We start from the raw sequence: 19,554 nt of genomic DNA on the forward strand, positions 1-19,554 counted from the left end.
ATCAGTAAAGCATTCTGCACACCCCCTGTCAAACATTCTCCACCTTTCTTGTATCATTTCCTGGATGAGTCACACATTTTAAAGGAAAAGTTTGTGGAGTAAAGGTAAATTGAATGGGCTTTCTGAAGGTGTATTTAGCACTGGGATCTTGTTTTCATTCTGATGTTCATGTATGAGTCGCTGATTTGGTTTATAAACTATGTAAAATGTAACCAGATTATCAGTCATGGAAATGTTGAGTGGGATTTTCAAAACAACTAGGGGATTAGCCACACATTTCCCACTGAAAACCTCAAGCCATGTTATTCTTATACCTACTGTTAGAGGTAGAAGGTGCTTGAAGTTTCCATTGCAGCAGCTCATAGCTCACATAACATAGCCAATAAAAAGAATATTCTTTGTGTAGTGTTGCTGAAGGACAACCTGCATCCATTCACAGTTTTGGGTTATGGATACTGTCAGAAGCAAGGAATAGATGATAGGGTTGTGAGGCTGGTGAAACTGGTGACTGAAGAAATCGGAGAGTTAACCACGCTATATGGCTGCTAGACCTGCAATGCTAACAAACATCTGTGTGAATTCTGAATGGCCATTTGGTTTGTTCATATTTGTGTCCCTTGTTGCTATACATGAATACTCTCATGGCTGGGGTTTTGTCCTCTTGAATATTTTGTGCTTATAAATGCCACAGTCATATGACAACAAGAGTGTTTGCTATTCACTCTTTTCCTGATTAAAAAATTTCAGTCATCCAATCAGGGAGCAGAAACAATGGCATGTGACTTTAGGGTTGCCAAGTTTGGTTGGACATATTCCTGGAGATTTCATCACATGACATAATCTTTAATTAAAGATTAATCTTTAATTCCTGGAGACTCCAGGCCAATCCTGGAGGGCTGGCAGCCCTATGTGACCAATCACATGTCGTGAATAGTCAAATTGAACAGTTTGCAAACACCCCATAGGCTGAATACATTTGTAAAAATCAAAGTCTTTTCACGAACAATTCATGAAAAGAAAAAGTGCTAAATTAATGGAACAATTTATTCACAACAAATAATTTGTTCAGCTCTGAGTCCACATTAACATGGTACTATTTGCTATTGTCTCACAGATCTTATAGAGACATATAAAAAGTTTGATCCTGCTAGAGTTAAGCACCGTCCCCTTTCTATTGTTCAGCCTGTTGTGCTGGGTTTGTTTATTATATTGATATGGCAGAACATTCGTGCTTGTCTCCCTCACCCTCACTCAGAGGTTATATTGCTTCCAGCTAGCATAAAGTTCTGGGGATGGCTTTTAAACAATGAAATAGAACCTGGGAAATTAGGCTTTCTGGTGACTTTATCCAGTTGATTTTTAATAGAATATTATTTTTGCCAGCTGCAAAATCACACAGATATCCATCTGAGCCGAGATTTCTTCACAACCCACCGACCAGTAGCCCGGTCTGACACCTACGTTAACCTGCGCGAAGTCTCCGGCCGTCTCAAACTGCCCCAAGGAGAGTACCTCATTGTGCCATCCACATTCGAGCCTTTCAAAGATGGAGAGTTCTGCCTTCGAGTTTTCTCTGAGAAACAGGCTAAAGCTCAGTATGTATCTTCTTCATAATTCTCTCTCTGCTCAAGGTGAGGCATGCAAGGAACAAGGTGGAAAGTTCCACACTACATGAAAGTCTTGAGAGTTGAACCATGAAGGCCCCCAACTCAACGGCTACTTGTGTCACAAAGTCAATACATCCACACACAGGTGCCGACTCTCTCATTTCTCTGGGGATGCTTGACCCCCACTCTGCCCCAGGCCTGACCCCCAGTCCACCCCCTCCCCCAAGGTCCCACCTACCCCGCTTCTTCCCACCCTGTTCCACCCCCTTCCCCCAGTGCCTCCTGCCTGCCGCTGAACAGCTGATCTGCAGTGGGTGGGAGGTGTTCGGGGGGGAGGAGCTGATTGGCAGGGCCCGCCGGTGGGTGCTGAGCACCCACTATTTTTTTTCTGTGGGTGCTCCATCCCACATTATAGAGCAATGGGTCGTCAACTGTGTTCTAGTGCACCACTACTGTAGTATCTGAACACCACCTGCGGTCGACAGAGTAAAAGTTCTTTGTCAAAAAGCACCCTGGGAAACATAAGAACAGCTATATTATGTCAGATCAAAGGTCCATCTAGTCCAGTATCCTGTCTTCCAACAGTGGCCAATGCCAGGTGCCCCAGAGGGAATGAACAGAGTAGGCAATTATCGAGTGATCCAGTCCCGGTCATCCACTCCCAGCTTCTGGCAATCAGAGGTTAGGGACACTCAAAGCATGGAGTTGCATCCCTGATCATCTTGGCTAATAGCCATTGATGGACCTATCCTCCATGAACTTATTCTTTTTTGAGCCCTGTTATAGTCTTGGCCTTCACAACATCCTGTGGCAAGAAGTTCCACAGGTTGACTGTGTGTTGTGTGAAGAAGTACTTCCTTTTGTTTGTTTTAAACCTGCTGCCTATTAATTTCATTGGGTAACCCTGGTTTCTGTGTTATGTGAAGGAGTAAATAACACTTCATGAGTGGTGTGGAGAAAGTAAATAACAATTTTATAGACCTCTATCATATCCCCGATTAGTTGTCTCTTTTCCAAGCTGAAAAGTCCCAATCTTTTTAATCTTTCTTTATACGGAAGCTGTTCCATACCCTTAATCACTTTTATTGTCCTTCTCCACCTTTTCCAGTTCCAATATATCTTTTTTCAGATGGAGTGATAAGAACTACACACAGTATTCAAGGTGTGGGTGTACCGTGGATTTATGTAATGGCATTATGATATTTTCTGTTTTATTATCTATCCCTTTCTTAATGGCTCCTAATATTCTGTTAGCTTTTTTGACTGCCATTGCACATTGAACAGATATTTTCAGAGAAAGGATAAGAAGTGTGGGTATTTGTCATACAAAGTGGCCAGTAGAAGGAAAACGCTGGAGAGGCTGAATACATGGCAAGAGAACAGGTCATCTGGTATACATGGATGCAGTGCTGGATTTAAAAATGTAGTGATGTTATGTGTGCTGAGGTAGGATTATTGCAGACAGAAAAGCTCAAGTTATCATGTTAGAGACCGCAGTGCTATACAAGAATCCATTGCTTTGTAAAGTATTTTATAAGCCAATGCTAGACTGTCATGTCTTTATTTTTTTTTCCTCAGGGAAATCGGTGATGTAGTGGCTGCAAAACCATATGAGGTAAATGCCATAGTTAGGTCTAAATGAACAGCTTCTTGGGCAAGCAGACATTTGATTTGGGATTTTGTTGCTGTTGGCTTGAGCTGAAATCAGAGTATCTAACCATATTCACGTAAAGAAGCCCTGTAATTGAAAACCTCCTTTTCCTATCAATCTGGCTTACAGGTTCCATGTGCATTTCTGGTGCAAAATTTTGCCCATGCAATTCTGTAACTGAGCCGTAGTGCATCAGTTCAGAATACATATACGCAAGGACAATATAATACCATGGTATAGTGCAGGGGTCAGCAACCTACGGCACGCATGCCAAACACAGCACGCAAGCCGATTTTGAGTGGCACGCAGCTGCCTGCTGTGGTCCCAGACCCACTCAGCCCCCCCCGCACCCACCGCTCTCCCTTGCGGGGGCAGGAGGCAGAAGCTTGGTCCTGCGGCAGCCAAGCTTCCCCCCTCTCCTGCTTCTTCCCCCAGTGTGGTGCTTTCCTGCCCCTCCCCCTCTGCTGCCCTGCGTCAATCAGCTGATGGCCCTTGCGAGGGGGCGGGGGAAGAGCGGCAGCCTGCACGCAGCTCCGTAGGGGATGCAGAGGGAGATAGGGACGGAGCCGTGGGGAAGGGGGTGGAACAAGGCACATCCCTTCCAGCCCCCTGCCCCCAAGGAGCCGAGCACCCCATCCCTCTGCCCTGACCCCTCCCACCCCCCCAGCCTTCTGCCCTGCACCCACCACAGCCCCATCCCTCTGCCCTGACCCCTCCCACACTCAGCGCCCTGACCCTTGAACCCCCCCCACACCCAGCCTTCTGCCCTGAACCCCCCCACACCCCAACACACACCCAACCTTCTGCCCTGCACCCCCACAGCCCCATCCCTCTGCCCTGAACCCCCCCAGCCTTCTGCCCTGCACCCCCACAGCCCCCATCCCTCTGCCCTGACCTCTGAACCACCCCCCACACCCAGCCTTCTGCCCTACACCCCCGCACACCTCCCAGCCCTCTGCCTTGATTCCTGAACGCCCCCACACCCCAGCCTTCTGCCTTGAACCCCCTCCAGGTCTAGGGTCCCGGCCACAGGCCCCGCTCAGCTGGCAGCGAACCCCAGGCTGGCAGCGAGCTGAGCAGGCTAACAGCATAAGATCAGCATTTTAATTTAATTTTAACTGAAGCTTCTTAAACATTTTGAAAACCTTGTTTACTTTACATACAACAATAGTTTAGTTATATAATATAGAATTATAGAAAGAGACCTTCTAAAAACGTTAAAATGTATTATCGGTGCGCGAAACCTTAAATTAGAGTGAATAAATGAAGACTCGGCACGCCACTTCTGAAAGGTTGCCGACCCCTGGTATAGTGTGATCCTTTCCATAAAGAATAATAATCTCAAAATACATCTCAAAAACAAACCTCCAAGGAACTGTATAATTGCTATAGACAGTCCGCAACACAATTTTCTCCACATCTATTTTGTGATCCTAATTTGATAATACAAGAGTCCTTTCCAATCAGAGTCTTACTACACAGCAGTTCAATATCCACAGCTGGCTCAAGTCAGCTGACTTGGGTCAGGCTGCGGGCAGCGGCAGCTCCAGGCACCAGTGCTCCAAGCGCGTGCCTGGGGCGTCAAGCTGGGCGGGGGGGAGATGACCTGCTGGTCGCTTTGAGGGCAGAAGTCAGGCTGCCTTCAGCAGCTTGCCTGCGGGAGATCCGCCAGTCCCACAGATTTGACGGTGGATATGCCGAATCTGCGGGACCGGGGACCTCCCGCAGGCGCGCCGCCAAAGGCAGCCTGACTGCTGTGCTTGGGGTGGCAAAAAAGCTAGAGACGCCCCTAGCTGCGGGGCTATAAAATTGCTGTGTAGACGTTCAGGCTCGGACTTGAACCCGAGCTCTGGGACCCTGCTCGTCTTCCAAATTGAATTAAACCATTTATTTAGGAAATTATTTTGTTTGGCAATTTCAAACACACCCACCCATTTCCTGGCACCTGTGTCTAGTATAATAAACCACATTATTGGTTATCTCTTCCCTTTAGCCTCATGTTGATGACAAGGGCATAGATAAGGAGTTCAAGAGCCTGTTTCAGAAGCTTTCTGGAGAGGTGAGTGGTTTAAAGAGAGAGGAAAAAGACAGTGAAATCTTAGTACAAAGTTAGAAAACTATCTTGAGTACCAAGTCTCTTGTTTATCTAGTCTTCTGAAGAATAGAATGGATTTCCCCTTTTATTAACTCACAGCTACCATTTTGGTCCAATTTAACGTACCTTACAACAGAACAGTTGTACTATGTGATTCCTCTTATTGGTGCAGAATGTGATTCTCTCTAGGTGTAGCATCCCTTTAAGAATGGTGGAAGTGAGTGATGTTACTATGTGGTGATATAAATTATCTGGGGAGTCAGCTACCTGGGCTGGCGCATAATTCGGAGTGTTGCACTAATGGCTATTAGGACTATATTTCTTGTTGTTGGTTAGAAGTTGCTGGACTCAGGAATCTGTTAGCTGGAGGGTAGTGTTGCACTCTCTCCTAATTACTGCATAGGAGACCTTAGCATCTGCAGGATTCTGCTGCACAAACTAGCTTGTAGCTGTCACATTGGATTTGCTTTTAAGGAGCAAATACCTGGGGCCAATTTGAAGTGTGAAAGCATCATTTTTAGCCACAGAAGCTTGTTTGAGTTGTGATGGGTGAATTTCAGTTGCTTCCCTTTCAGTTTCCGTAAGTCTGGATACATTTCTGAATCTCTTTAGTCGAGGAACTGAGTCAGTGGTTGCTGGTAGACATGTCACATTTAGTGGGTTGCCACACTGTGGTACCTGAGATACCATGCACTTCGCATTCTAGGTATAAGGAAGTATCTGTGAGGTGTCTCAGGCTTTGTCTACATTAGCACTTTTGTCGACAAAACTTTTGTTGATATAGAGCAGCTACACGGGGGACCTTATAGTGGCGCAGCTGCAGCGGTACAGCTGTGTGGCTGTCAGGTCTGTAGTGTAGACCATGCATTAGAGTCGCATGCCTTAATATAAGGATTAGAAGTGGAGTTGTCTGTAGGGGTATTGCAGTGAATGAATGCACAGTTGGTTTGTTCCAAAGGTTTATCATGTTATCACCTGAAATACCTTTGTTTTCTGTTTCCAGGACTGTGAAATGACTGCAAATGAACTTCAAACTGTTCTGAATAGAGTGTTAGCAAAGAGTAAGTGACATTAGAAGTTTCACACTGAGCAAGGCTGGTAGGCAGATGCTGCAAGTAAGACACACAGGATCTCTCTTTGGTTCACAATGAATTTCTGTGCCGTGGTCATTTCTGATAGCACGTGAACAAGTAATAACGTTAAAGGAAAACTGCTGGGATCAGTTTGGGGTACTGAATGTTTCTATAAGATAACTGTCACTTCAAAATAATGGGACTGGAATGTGACGTTCAAATAGAGAGGTCAGGGCTCACCCTGGGAGAAGTGACTGGGTCTCGCTCACTGTGTGTTTCTACATTTGGATCCAGCCTAACAAACTGTAAAGGTACTTGTCTGAAATCCATGCCTAAGGAGGACTCCAGAGGTGTTGCTGTGTGGCACACCATGGCCTCCTGGAACCTTATATTGACAACAAAGACGTAACTCAGGTCCTCCTGCTCCAAAAGCACAATCCTCTACCACATGAGCTAAGGAGAATCTCTATTAGCAGTACAGGATTTATGACAGAATGTGCAACTCCAATTCTACCAGGAGAGGGCATCTGCACATACACCCTACCCAGTTCACTATAGCGTATTCTGTGTAATCTACATTGATTACAAAAGGATCAGTTTTGTTCACTGCAAACACAGAAGCTCTCTCTTTCTTTAAATGGATGCAGCATAGATCCTTGGCAGGGCAGTTTGGGAAAAGCATGTACCGCAACTGCCCATACTGTATATGTTCTATGGATAAACAGGCCTTTCTTGTCCGGTATTTTTAATCCAAACCCTTTTTCCTGTACTAAATATTCACTTTGTTTTTTAAATAAATTAGGAGAGGGGGTGCATAGAAGAAATGTTAGTAGCAATGGAAGTGTATTTGCCCTAATAGCAGATGCTGACTGTGGGTGGACTGTATTTCTGTGCAGGGGCGGCTCTAGACATTTTGCCGCCCAAGCACGGCGGCATGCTGCGGGGGGCACTCTGCCGGTCGCCGGTCCCGCGGCTCCAGTGGACCGCCTGCGGAGGGTCCGCTGGTCCTGCGGCTTCGGTGGACCTGCTGCGGGACCAGTGGACCCTCCGCAGGCACGCCTGTGGGAGGTCCACGGGAGCCGCGGGACCAGCGGACCCTCCGCAGGCATGCCGCCAAAGGCAGCCTGCCTGCTGCCCTCCCGGCGACCGGTAGAGTGCCCCCCGCAGCATGCCGCCCCAAGCACGTGCTTGGCGTGCTGGGACCTGGAGCCGCCCCTGTTTCTGTGGGCTGCAGAAAATATTTGTCTAAAGTATTTCTGACTGTTTTTTGTTCAGGGGCAGACATTAAAAGTGATGGATTCAACATAAACACCTGCAGAGAGATGATCAGTCTCTTAGATGTATCCTTTAAATGTCACTTCACTGTTCTCTGAAGTTCCTAGATCTCCCTGGCGAAGAATTTTGACTAGATAAGGCTAGATTTACACTTCCCATTTTCCCAGTGCATCTGTCTTCACTTGCTGTAGGCATAAACTCAGAAAAGTAGCTCTGTCAGCACAGTGTGGCAAAGATGTTAACCCTTTCGTGACCAGACCTTCGCCACCCCTGCTTTGCGGCTCTCATCTGTTAATGTTTTCTTTAGACATAGCTGGTCTGCTCTGCAGCACAGCAAGGGCATTCTGCCTGAATACACCTAGTGCAGCAACGGGAGCTCAGGATAGACACACTCAGTGTGCTTGGGAGCTGTGCAGTGGTTGTTATGCACAATGTGAACTTCCTTCTGCAGGGCCAAATGATCTTCTCCCTTTACACAGTGTAGCCCTAAAGGTGCAGAGAAAGATCAGAGGAACTATGCGATGGGGAAAGGCTTTGTATACCCCTGTCCCATGGCATGCCCCCTGTGGGAGATGAGCTTCCCATGGCCAGAGGACTAGGGTTAGGACAGTGGTGGACAACCTGTGGCCCACGGGCTGCCACGGCCCGTCAGGGTGATCTGCTGGCAGGCCGCGAGACAGTTTGTTTACACTGACCGTCTGCAGGCACGGCCACCCGCAGCTCCCAGTGGCCGCAGATTGCTGTTCCCGGCCAAAGGGAGCTGCGGGATTTAAAAATTTGATTTAAAAATCGTCAGTGATGGAGAATCCACCACAACACTTGGTAAATGTTCCAGTGGTTAATTACTGTCACTGTTAAAAATGTACACCTTATTCCAGTCTGAATTTGTCTGGCTTCAGCTTCCAGCCATTGGATTGTGTTATACCAGGGGTCGGCAACCTATGGCACGCGTGCCAAAGACGGCAACCCAGCCTTCTGAAAGGTTGCTGACCCCTGTGTTATACCTTTCTCTGCTAGATTGAGGAACCAAGTAGACTGTAATCAAGTTACCCTTTAACCTTCACTTTAAGATAAACAGATTGAGCAACTTGAGTCTATTGCTAGAAAGCAGGTTGTCTAATCCTTTAATCGTTCTCATGGCTCTTCTCTGAATCCTCTCCAATTTACCAACATCCTTCTTGAATTATGGGGGCCAGAACTGGACAAAATGTTCCAGCAGGGGTCACACTAGTGCCAAATACAGAGGTAAAATAACCTCTTTACTCCAACTGGAAAGTCTCCTATTTATGCAACCCACAATCTTGTTAGCTCTTTTGGCCACAGCATCATACTGGGTGTTCATGTTAGCTGAACCCCAAAACCGTTTTCACAATCCCTGCTTCCCAGGATGGAGTCCCCCATCCTGTAAATAAGGCTACCACCCTTTGTTTCTAGATGTATAATTTTACATTTAGTGGTATTAAAACACATATTGTTTGCTTATGCCCAATTTACCAAGTGATCCAGATTGCTCTGAATCAGTGACTGGTCCTCTTCATTATTTACCACTGCCCCAATTTTTGTGTCGCCTACAAACTTTAATTTAATTCAGAATCTCTTATTATTTGAAACCTCTTTGTTCTTTTTAGCAGTCAGAAGTTCTTGACTCAGCACAGGTGTAATCAGCATAGACATGGGCAGCCTCTGAGCATCCAATGTAAAGTCAATCATTTTGGCTATTAAAAAAGGGCTTTAAGTATTGGGTTACTCCTCTGTGTATGAAATGGGAGTGTAATCTAATAGGTGTGGTACCTTCTAACAATCCAATACTGTACTGCAGATAGCCCAGGAATTCTTGGCACACCCTTAGCTAAGCAAACTTAAACCTGCAGGTGTCTCTCCAATGGGTGGATTACAAATAGAAACTATTATGTACACTACAAATGTACACTACATTGCAATGGGTCATTTATTTGTTATCAGTGCTGGTTATTCTTCCTCTTTGATATGGGTAGAAATTGACCCATTCTGAATTTGAACTGAGCCTTAACATACCCAGACCGACGGGACTGGCACCTTGGGACTTGTAGAATTCAAGATACTTTGGCTGAAGATTCAAAAATATTTGGTAACTGACTTATTTCATTGTCTCCCTGCCCCCAGCTAGCTCTGTGAAATACGGATTTAAACAGAGATGCGTCCAAGCCACCAAAGTCAGAAACAGGTCCCAATTTCCCCTTATGTTTGGAATTTTGATCAGGGCTCTAGTTCAGATGCATTTCTGATGTAAAGAGACACAGTCAATTCTTCTTCCAACTCAGCCCACCACTCTATATTTTATAACGCTGTCTCAGAAGCTTGAACAACTCGCTCTGCTTGGTGATTTCATTCCTACCTGCTAGGCAAACATGGATTCATCCCCACAGCTTATATTTTAATACAGCTGAAATGAACATGGCTTTGTTGTTTTGCTGTGTAACATAATTATTGTGCACCAAGGTCACTAATACCTGCTTTGGAATAGAGTTTGTTAGTTAACTGCTGCAGCAGAATACAAGGCACTTCTGTTTTTGCAGGGCTGACCAAAATAGGTATTGTTTGGGTTTTTTGGTAAATGTCTCTGTGAAAGGTTCCCCCCCCGGTGTGCCACCTGGAACTGGGGCACCACTGAGCCCTCTGACCCACCAGCCTGGGTTCCCGCTCGCACTGTGCTGCTGTGACAAGCTGCAGACACATTCCCGGTCTTACACTTCCACCAGCATACGCACAGGTATGGACACGCCCAGCTGCAGTTACATGCAGGCTCTCTGACCAGCCACTGCATGAACCAACAATAGAGCGGCTACAGCCAAAATAACCACCAGCTTCCCAGCCTAGTGCACCAGAGCTGTACTGTCCTGCCCTGGTCCAAACCCCAACCAGTATGAATGTATTTTCCTGTTTGCCTCCCCCACAATGCGGAGAGGAAACGCAACAGCCTCTCTGAGCGAAGATGCCCACGCGCTTCACTCCAAACTCACTGGTTTAGATTAAAACATAAAATAAATGTATTAACTACAAAGGATGGATTTAAAGTTGTTATAAGGGATAGCAAACAGATCAAAGCAGTTTACCTAGAAAATAAACAAAAAAGCAAACTAAGTTTAACACACTAGTTAGATTGACTATGAATTAGCAGTTTCTCACCCTGACTGATTCTACTAGCAGTCTGGCAGATTCTCAAGGTACAAGCTGCATTTGCTTTGCAGCTTAGGTTTCTCAGGTTTCCATACACAGGCTAGAAATCCCTTTAGCCTGGATCCAGCACTTCCCCCAGTTCAGTCTTTGTTCCCCAGTTGTTTCCAGGAGTCCTCTTGTGTGGGGAGTGAAGAACAACTGATGATGTCACTCCCTGCCTTATATAGCTTTAGCATATGGCGGGAACTCTTTGTTTCAAAGTTTGGTTCCCAGACCAGTTTGTGGAAAAACATGGACATCCCAAGCTGGAGTCCAGAGTCACATGGCCTGCTCACAGGCCCTTGCATACCTTACTTACAGGCTGTCTGGAGCGTTCTCAGGGAGGCTCACCAAGTAATGGATAAGCTTCTCCTAAGGCTTATTATTTTTTCCTAATGGCCCATTACCTGAATAGGCCCTTCCCCACCCACTATCTAGACTGAAAGCATCTTGCCTATTGGGTGTCACCCTGGTGTAACTACATTTGAAATACAGATACATAGTCAATACAGTAACTCCTTGCTTAACATTGTAGTTATGTTCCTGAAAAATGCTATTTTAAGCGAAACGATGTTAAGCAAATCCAATTTCCCCATAAGAATTAGGTTAGGTTCCAGGGAATTTTTTTTCTCCAGACAAAAGACTATGTTATATATATATATACACACACACACATATACACAGTATAAGTTTTAAACAGACAGTTTAATACTGTACACAATGATGATTGTGAAGCTTGGTTGAGGTGGTGAAGTCAGAGGGTGGCAGATGATGGGATATTTCCCAGGAAATGCCTTACTGCTAAATGATGAACTAGCACTTGGTTGAGCCCTGAAGGGTTAACACGTTGTTAATCTAGCCTCACACTCTACAAGGCAGAATGAATGTAGGGAGGGGAGACAGCATGGCAGAGAGAGACAGAGACACACACCCTGTGTGTGTGTGAGAGAGAGATGGGCATTTCCCCTTTAAGTACGCTGACCCACTCTAAGTACACTGCCTTTTAAAGTAGATCAGCAAGTTGAAACAGCAGCTGCTGCCAGCAAGCTCCCTCCCTCCTGAGCCCTTTTGTGTCCCCTCCTAGCTCTGTGGAGATGGGGTAGAGCTGGGGGAGGCAGGAGCAGGGGGAGGGGGATACCCTGACATTAGCACCCCTCTTCCTCCCCACCTCTGCACAGCAAGCAGGAGGCTCCAAGAAGCAGCTCCAAGGCAGAGGGCAGGAGCAGCACATGGCAGTGGGGGGAGGGACAGCTGAACTGCCCGGCAATTGCTAGCCTGCTGGGCAGCTGCTGCACAGGGAGCTTAGGGGAGCGGGGAGCTGATAGGGGGGCTGCCGGTCCCCCCTGGTTCCAAGCCCCCACCAGCTAGCTCCGATGGGCTGCTTTCTGCAAGCAGCGGACAAAGCAGGCGGCTGCCAAATGATGTTAGAAGGAAGCATTGCACAACTTTAAACAAGCATGTTCTCTAATTGATCAGCAATGTAACAACGAAACTATGTTAACCGAGCCAACTTTAAGTGAGGAGTTACTGTATTCATAACTTCAGATACAAAAATGATACATGCATACATATAGGGTAATAATATTCAGCAAATCATAACTGTTCCAATCACACCTCACATAACGTATCTTGTACAAAATGCATCATAATTATGCCATAATTATATCATAATAATATTACTATGACAAATATGGGGTGCAGTGTCACAGTCTCCATGAAATTGCATTTTTTTTCTTATAGAGAATTTAATATTCAAAGGATTTTCTGCAAAGTCCGTTTAAAGAGGGCCAAAGTTTGAACCTAATCTACTTGACAATGCCCCTTGAAGATAAACTTTTGGGATGGTACACATTACAGGCCTCCTCCTGTGAAGGGCACAGCTCCCTCCTTTCCCACTGAAGCCAAGGAGGAGGTGCTCAGATCCTCACAGGTTGGATACATTCTGGTCACCAGCATGCAATGATTAGATGGCCTGCGTAAATTAAAACATGCCCCAAGTGCAGTTTCCCCTCTGAGCTGATGGCCAGAATAGTTTCTAATTACTCAGCTAGAGCTGGCTAGCGGATCAATTGGCTGTGAGAATGGCCTGTTGTTTCTTTTGAAGTGCTAACCGAAATGGAAGTTGTATATTACAGTGTTTGCTGAGTGAGAGGGATATTCCTCAAGGGCCTATTTGCCACAGCACAACATGTCGATGGGCAAGCTGCCAGACCTCTGGGAATGGTTTCCCAGGGCACAGTTTGCCATTAGCTAATTGAAAATTTTCCTTCAGTCATTAACACTTTCAGAGAAAAGATGCACTGGCTGGCAGTAGCAATGCATCTCCCAGCCAATCAGATAGGGCTCCTAACAGGCTAAAGGCAGACTCCATACTTCCTCTTTCTTCTGCTGCAGGAGATCTATAAGAAAGTGGATACAGACTATTCTGGTACCATAGATGCTCATGAGATGCGAAATGCCTTCAAGGAAGCAGGTAAATATCCTGTGTAGAAAGGATGCCCTAATGTGGTATTCCGTATTTTAAAAAAATGAAAATATTGAGGCATTCTGACTAGTCCACTATCTCTCCTAGCCTCATAATCATGGTGACATCATTGACTTGCCTTTCTCCTCCTGATCCCCATATATATATATATATATATATATATATACACACACACACACACACACACACACACACACACACACACACACACCCTGGCCACGCCTCCTCTTTGGCAATACTATCCACTTCTGGGGTGGTGCTGGCCAACTCTGGACCCCCTGCAGGAGCAGGTTTTCTGTGGATGATTTGTATCTCTGCAAACTCTTTCTTGGTGGACTTTCTGTGGTTGGGTCCCTGCGCTTTGGATTAGGCCAGCAGACGTCTCATTAACATGAGCCTAAATCAAGCCCTAAAACTCAATGCCAGCATGTTATGTAGGTAATGGAATCTGCTGCAATTGCTGCTGTTTGGCTGGGGCCCCAGGAGTGCAGTAAGTCTTATTAATTAGGTGCTTATCTCGGGAATATAGGGCTAAGGAACTCTGCAGAACAAGTGGAACATATGCAGTTTGTCAAGGCTTTGGGAAGGAGAATGATGCCTCTCTCCACCACAGCATAATGGGCTATAGAAAGGAGAATATACAGTAGAGATAATGGAGACCAACAACCCTTCTAGGGGGAATAGCCCATGATCCTTCAGCCACGTCTTTCTGCAGCTGCAAAATTCCATGTGCAACCTGCGTTAAAGAGTGTGTGTAACTGCTGCTTGAGTGATTTCTGTGCTTTCAGGTTTCACTCTCAACAATAAGGTGCAAAACATCATTGCTCTCCGCTATGCCTGCGGCAAGATGACCATTGACTTTGACGGCTTTGTGGCCTGCATGATCCGCCTAGAGACTCTCTTCAGTAAGTTCCTTCTTTCGCAGCCGCTGAGCAGAACTGCTGAGCATTGTGGGGGGAGGGTTGTTTACATCGGAGTGCTGAGTGCAGAGCACTGTGTGGAAGTGTAAGGGAGCCAGCACAACTGGCTCTGCTTCGCAAACCAATAGAGAAGACCCCAGACAAAAGCTGGGGGAATTCAGTCCAGATCCAAACCTTAATCATCCTTCTTCTAGACAATAGTCATGGACTAGATTGTGGAGTACTTACTCACCCTGGAAGAATCTCCTACTTATGCAAGTAGGTCACTGGCTTCAATGAGACTATTTGTGTTAGTAAATACTCAACCACATGAGTAAGGCTTGTGCAATCGAGCCATAAATTAGCACTTACAGACACATTTTTAAAGGTACTAGGTCCCTAAAGATGTAGATGGGTGCCTAGTGGGGTTTTCAATGGGAGTTAGGTGCCTAGGCTGTCTTGAAAATCTCACTAGGCACCTATCTGCATCTTTAGGCACTTTATATCTTTAAAAATCTGTCCCTCTGACCTTTGCAAGCCATAACTCTTTAATCTTCACAGCACCCCCATTAGCCCTATTTCAGAATTGAAGAAAGGAAGGCACGGAGAGGTTAAGAAACTTGCCTCAACCCAACCAGCAAGCCACTGGGCAGAACTGGGAATAGGAGTTAGGAATCCCTAACTCAGCTAACCAAATGTATCCAGGCTGGAGGCTTTCCACCATGGCCTTCCCTTTCCTCAGTTATCTAGTCCACACTGTATCTAGCAACTCCAATGAGTTCTGAGAATGGCAGAGCTTCAAAATGGAGAAGATGAAATCTGTTCTGATAAAAATAACTGGCCCAAATCTTCACCTGAAAGTCAAACCGAAACCAAACCAACTTCTCTAACTTGTTAAATGGCACCCAGAAATCATTTATCTCAAATGAACCTCTGAACCCTTTTAAGGTTTGCCCAGCACCAGTTCAAAGCTCTTTTTCTGTAAAAGGGTCAAGGATGCAGATTATTCTCTGGTACTGAGGCTTGGTTCATTAAAAATAAACTCAATGTTTCACATTGAGAAGACGGTGGAAATCTAGAATATGCTTTTGTTTGGGGGCAGTGAAGGAGTTTCATGGGTTTGTATGGCTATAAAATCAGATTAGATACAAAATCAGCCACTTAAGAAGCTGTTGTACTATAGGATTATGGGAAAGAGGAAAAGGAGTAGCCATCTAACCTTCGTTTGTAAATTCTGAAGAAACACCCAGTATAATAATAGATCAAGGACAGTCTGATTCGTTTGTGGATTGCTAATAGAGATGGGCTAACAAAAGTGGAGAACTCATTTACTCTTTTGAATGAATGCAGGCTAATGTTAACTGTTCCATTTGACTGACCATTGGGGAGTCTTCCAAGATGGTGAAACGCTTTTCTTAATCCTCCTATGACTTATGATCACATGAACTATGTTTCCAGTGCTCTGCCCCCACACTAAACATCTCACACTAGTTTACCTTATCTAGGCCTGGGTCAGATCTCACATTCATGGGTGCATCCCTACATATCATGTAAAATGGCCAATGCTTTGTGGCTGTCCTGTTCTGAACACAGAATGTGTCATAGTGGGTCCCGCCTGATATGCTATCCCATGCAGTGGCTTATGAATGATACTTAAGAGGAAGGGAGGGAAATGGTTTGTAATGCTCCTACCCAATTGTGACTCAGAATTTGCCCCTGACTCCAGATTTGAATAGGCCACGGTGGGAGGCCTCCATATTTTGTCAGACACTGTGTTACTTATATTTTATTTCTTCCCTTCTTTTGTTCTTCAGAAATGTTCCAGCTCCTAGACAAAGACAAGAATGGAGTCATCCAGCTCTCTTTGGCTGAGGTAAGGCTAGTTACATCAAACTTCTCTATGGTTAAACTGTTGCAATGACTGGTCACAATGAAAACATATTTCCTCAGGAAATCCATTATCAACTTTATAAACAAATGTAATAATGATCCAAACAGGAGACTTGCTGAAGATGCCACAGTGGAAGAGAGATTTTCAGACAAAACGCTCTTACTAAAATCCTTCCTAAGCCAATAGTTGTTCTTCCAGAGAATGAACACTTATCACACATACAGCGAGAGAGAATTTATTCAAAATGACTCCATTTGTCTAGGAGATTATATCCTTATGGGTATTTTCATTCTCTTCTTTCAAAGTGGAGCAAAGCACTAGAAAATGCACAGCAGGGAACAATTCTTGCACAGGCAGAAGGTGAACTAAGATTTCATGTCTTTTTTTTTTTATGAGGGTTTTCATTGTTCAAATCAAAGTTGTGCAAAAGTAATGAGGCCCAGTCCTTCCTCTGCAGGGAAAATCCAAATGGAGGGATGAATGAGAGTCCCCCACTGTGATTCCAGTGGCAGTTCATCATATCCTGTTAAGATGTGGGAGGAATCTGGCTCCAAGATTTTTTTAAAAGATCATGCATCTCTTTTTGTAGCATTCTCTCGTCCTGATTTTTGCAAAGTTTGAAGCCAACTGCCAGCTCTGAACTTCCCCAAAGTTCAAGAGCGATTGGATCTGTGGGTTTTGGTTCACCCCAGAAAAGAGATTAGATGCCGATCCGATCTTCCCCAAAGTCCGGTGGTGTTTGGATCCATAGTTTCCTTTCAGGGCCCATATGTAGTTCCACTAAAGACATTTAATGGACCTTCCAGACTGTCTAACTCCTTTTTTCTCTTCCTCCCACAGTGGCTGTGCTGCACAATGGTTTGAGCTGTTGCATCTGAATTGAGTACAGATCCCCGTGACTCTTGCAAACGTGTTATGATTTTCATATGCCTGGAAACTTGGAAGATATTTATTTCCTGTGTATCTGAGTGACTCTCAATCTGCTGCTCCCCTCTTACAGAGAGAAAAAATCCTGTTTCAATCACCAGCAACTTATTTCAAGCCAAAATGAAAATAAAATGATTCCCTGCCGTTTGGAAAACAAACACTGCAATGATACATTAAAAAACAAACAAACAAAAAAACCTTTTCTTTTTTCTGCCTGGGGACTGGGGAGTATTTTTGTGTCATGCTGAAATGTCATGAATTACAATTACCACAGATAGGCCCAAAGGGCAGAACTTAGATTCAAATTCCAGCTCCACCCAAGATTCAGCAGTGTTCAGATCCAAACAGCTGGTCTGGACAGAAAGGGAGAGAAAGGGTCAGCTACAAAATTTGTATCAGATTCTGAAGCATCCACCCATATCCTGAATTTGAATCTAGGAGTTTGGTTTGGGCCCATTTCTAAAGACTTTGTTTAGTGACCTGGTTTAGTCTATTCCATTTAGGTTCTTATAGTATAACACCTGAGTGCCTTCCAGATTGAGAATAAACAAGGAGGATAGCATCTGTCATTTGAGTTTTAGTGAGCAGGAGAAGGAGGAGGGAATCTGAAGGCCCTTTTTATGGCTCTTTTGTATGTTTTCAAGTAGGAGGAGAGGGCAAGGTGGTAAGGAAAGATGTGATTTGTGCTCTCAGTAGGCACATTGGTTGATAACAAACCTGGTCAGTGATCCACATACAGGCCCAAAACCAAATATTTACATTTAATAGGTAGAAAAGGGGAGTGTGCAGCCTGGGAAGGAGTCCTATTAGCTCATCACACTAGAAACCTGAAAGAGCCTGCAGGATGGTTTGCAACTTCAGCTGGAGGTAAAGTTTCCAAACATGGAATCACTGGAGGAGCCTGTTTTTGAAACTGAGGCCTGCAACCCACACACAAGCAAATGCACCACAGTGACAGAGGATGCAGCTTCTTTAGAATCAGTGGAGTTGCTTCTGCTTAGAAGTTTGGCTCTTGGTCACTAAATTAAAGATCCTCTTAAAGCTCCAGCGTCCTGGACAAGTTCTAGTTTGAATAACTACATTCTGCCGGACTATATTCTGCAGCTTCATTTGGAGAAGTTATTTTCCATTCTCCTTCTTAACTGTCATCACACTAATAAATCTGATCTATAGCATTGCTAGCACAGAACAGCTGCCATGCTCCATCCCAGAGGTGGCTGTGTTTTAGTGATGTGAATGAACTCTATACAGTAGGCACAGGGCAAAATTCTTCTCTCTCACTGAAGTGGGGATCTCTGCTGCCTGCAATATTCAGGAGTTGTTTGACACGGGAACACCATTCTCACAATAAGGGCAAAATTAGCATTTAGTGAGCTGCTTGGTATGTAAGAATGGAATATTTTACCTTTGGGTTATAAAATGCTGTAGGATCCTTGCGGATGAAAACTGTGATGTACAGTGAAACCTGTGCTAAGGGTCAGCTGGGAAGGGTGGGCACCTTCCCTAAGGCCCAGTAAAATCTCTGTCCTCAGGAGAGTTCCTGTGACGAAGTGAGGGGTTTTCTTGGTTTTTCTGTGTTTTCCAGTGGGTTGCATGCAGAGGGAGGGGAACTCAGTGAACCCGGGTGTTACTGGTTTAACGAGATGAGGGGAGAGGGAGTTTGTTGTTACATAGGACCGGAGAGGGAACTTGGGACCCCGGCCAATAGCCTGGAGGATGGAGACCCCAGCGAACGGTGACCTGGAGACAGAGCTCAGGAGTCAAAGCCGGTTCTGGCCAGTGGGAGGACCCCGGTGACCTGACCAGCTGGTTCCAGCCGGAGGTGGGCCAGAGGAGGGCTGAGAGGAGAGGAGACCCAGGTCTTCCTGTTTACGACCCTGTTTACCTGGAGAGAAGACAATGGACAGAGGCGGGGCTTGGGGCTGGGGATATCGGAGGCCCAGCTGGGAAGCAGGGGGGCTGTGGGCTGGAGAGGGGGAGCAGGCAGGGCCCACCTGGCTGCAAGGAGACTGGGATATGCTGTGCTGAAGGAGGCCAGGCCCGAGGCCCTGAGAGTTTCCTGTGCTGTGTTCAACTCTCAATAAACCCTCCTGTTTTATGCTGGCTGAGAGTCGCTCCGGTCTAGAGAACAGGGTTGCATTAACCCCTTCGTGGGTGAGGCGGCCCGGAGGGGTCCAGAGCGCGTAGACTCCCTGAGGGGGCCCACGGCGAGAGACAGACGTGCTAAGGCTCAGAGAGGTGCGGCTCCAGGAGGTGGAGGGGCCTGACCCCAAGAGAGAGTGGACCCCCGAGAAGGGCTGTCTCACTGAAAGGGGCACCCCCCACGGACCGCACGGGGCCATGAGTGGGCATGATCTGTGAGTCCGTGACAGTTCCTCTCTATTAATTGCAATGTGTTATACACTGTAGCTACCCAGCAGTCCCTTTGGCAATTAAGGGGTCTGTAACATATGCCT

The 19,554-nt window shown here is 45.7% G+C and overlaps 1 protein-coding gene across 1 annotated transcript in view; it reads left to right on the forward strand.

Annotated features, from left to right (window-relative positions):
* The window catches only part of LOC123367018 (calpain-8-like), a 48,281-nt gene extending 29,804 nt beyond the window's left edge, over window positions 1-18,477 (forward strand). The window contains exons 12-21 of the mRNA XM_045010996.1: window positions 1,384-1,595; window positions 3,186-3,222; window positions 5,252-5,317; window positions 6,357-6,414; window positions 7,702-7,766; window positions 9,740-9,808; window positions 13,291-13,369; window positions 14,170-14,286; window positions 16,095-16,153; window positions 17,012-18,477. Coding sequence (XP_044866931.1) covers window positions 1,384-1,595; window positions 3,186-3,222; window positions 5,252-5,317; window positions 6,357-6,414; window positions 7,702-7,766; window positions 9,740-9,808; window positions 13,291-13,369; window positions 14,170-14,286; window positions 16,095-16,153; window positions 17,012-17,035 — 786 coding nt within the window. The 3' untranslated portion in view covers window positions 17,036-18,477. The remainder of the gene's footprint in view (window positions 1-1,383; window positions 1,596-3,185; window positions 3,223-5,251; window positions 5,318-6,356; window positions 6,415-7,701; window positions 7,767-9,739; window positions 9,809-13,290; window positions 13,370-14,169; window positions 14,287-16,094; window positions 16,154-17,011) is intronic.
* The last annotated feature ends 1,077 nt before the right edge of the window (window positions 18,478-19,554 follow it).

The sequence above is a fragment of the Mauremys mutica genome, chromosome 3 (assembly GCF_020497125.1).
Source record: "Mauremys mutica isolate MM-2020 ecotype Southern chromosome 3, ASM2049712v1, whole genome shotgun sequence".
In the NCBI taxonomy this organism is placed as follows: domain Eukaryota; kingdom Metazoa; phylum Chordata; order Testudines; family Geoemydidae; genus Mauremys; species Mauremys mutica.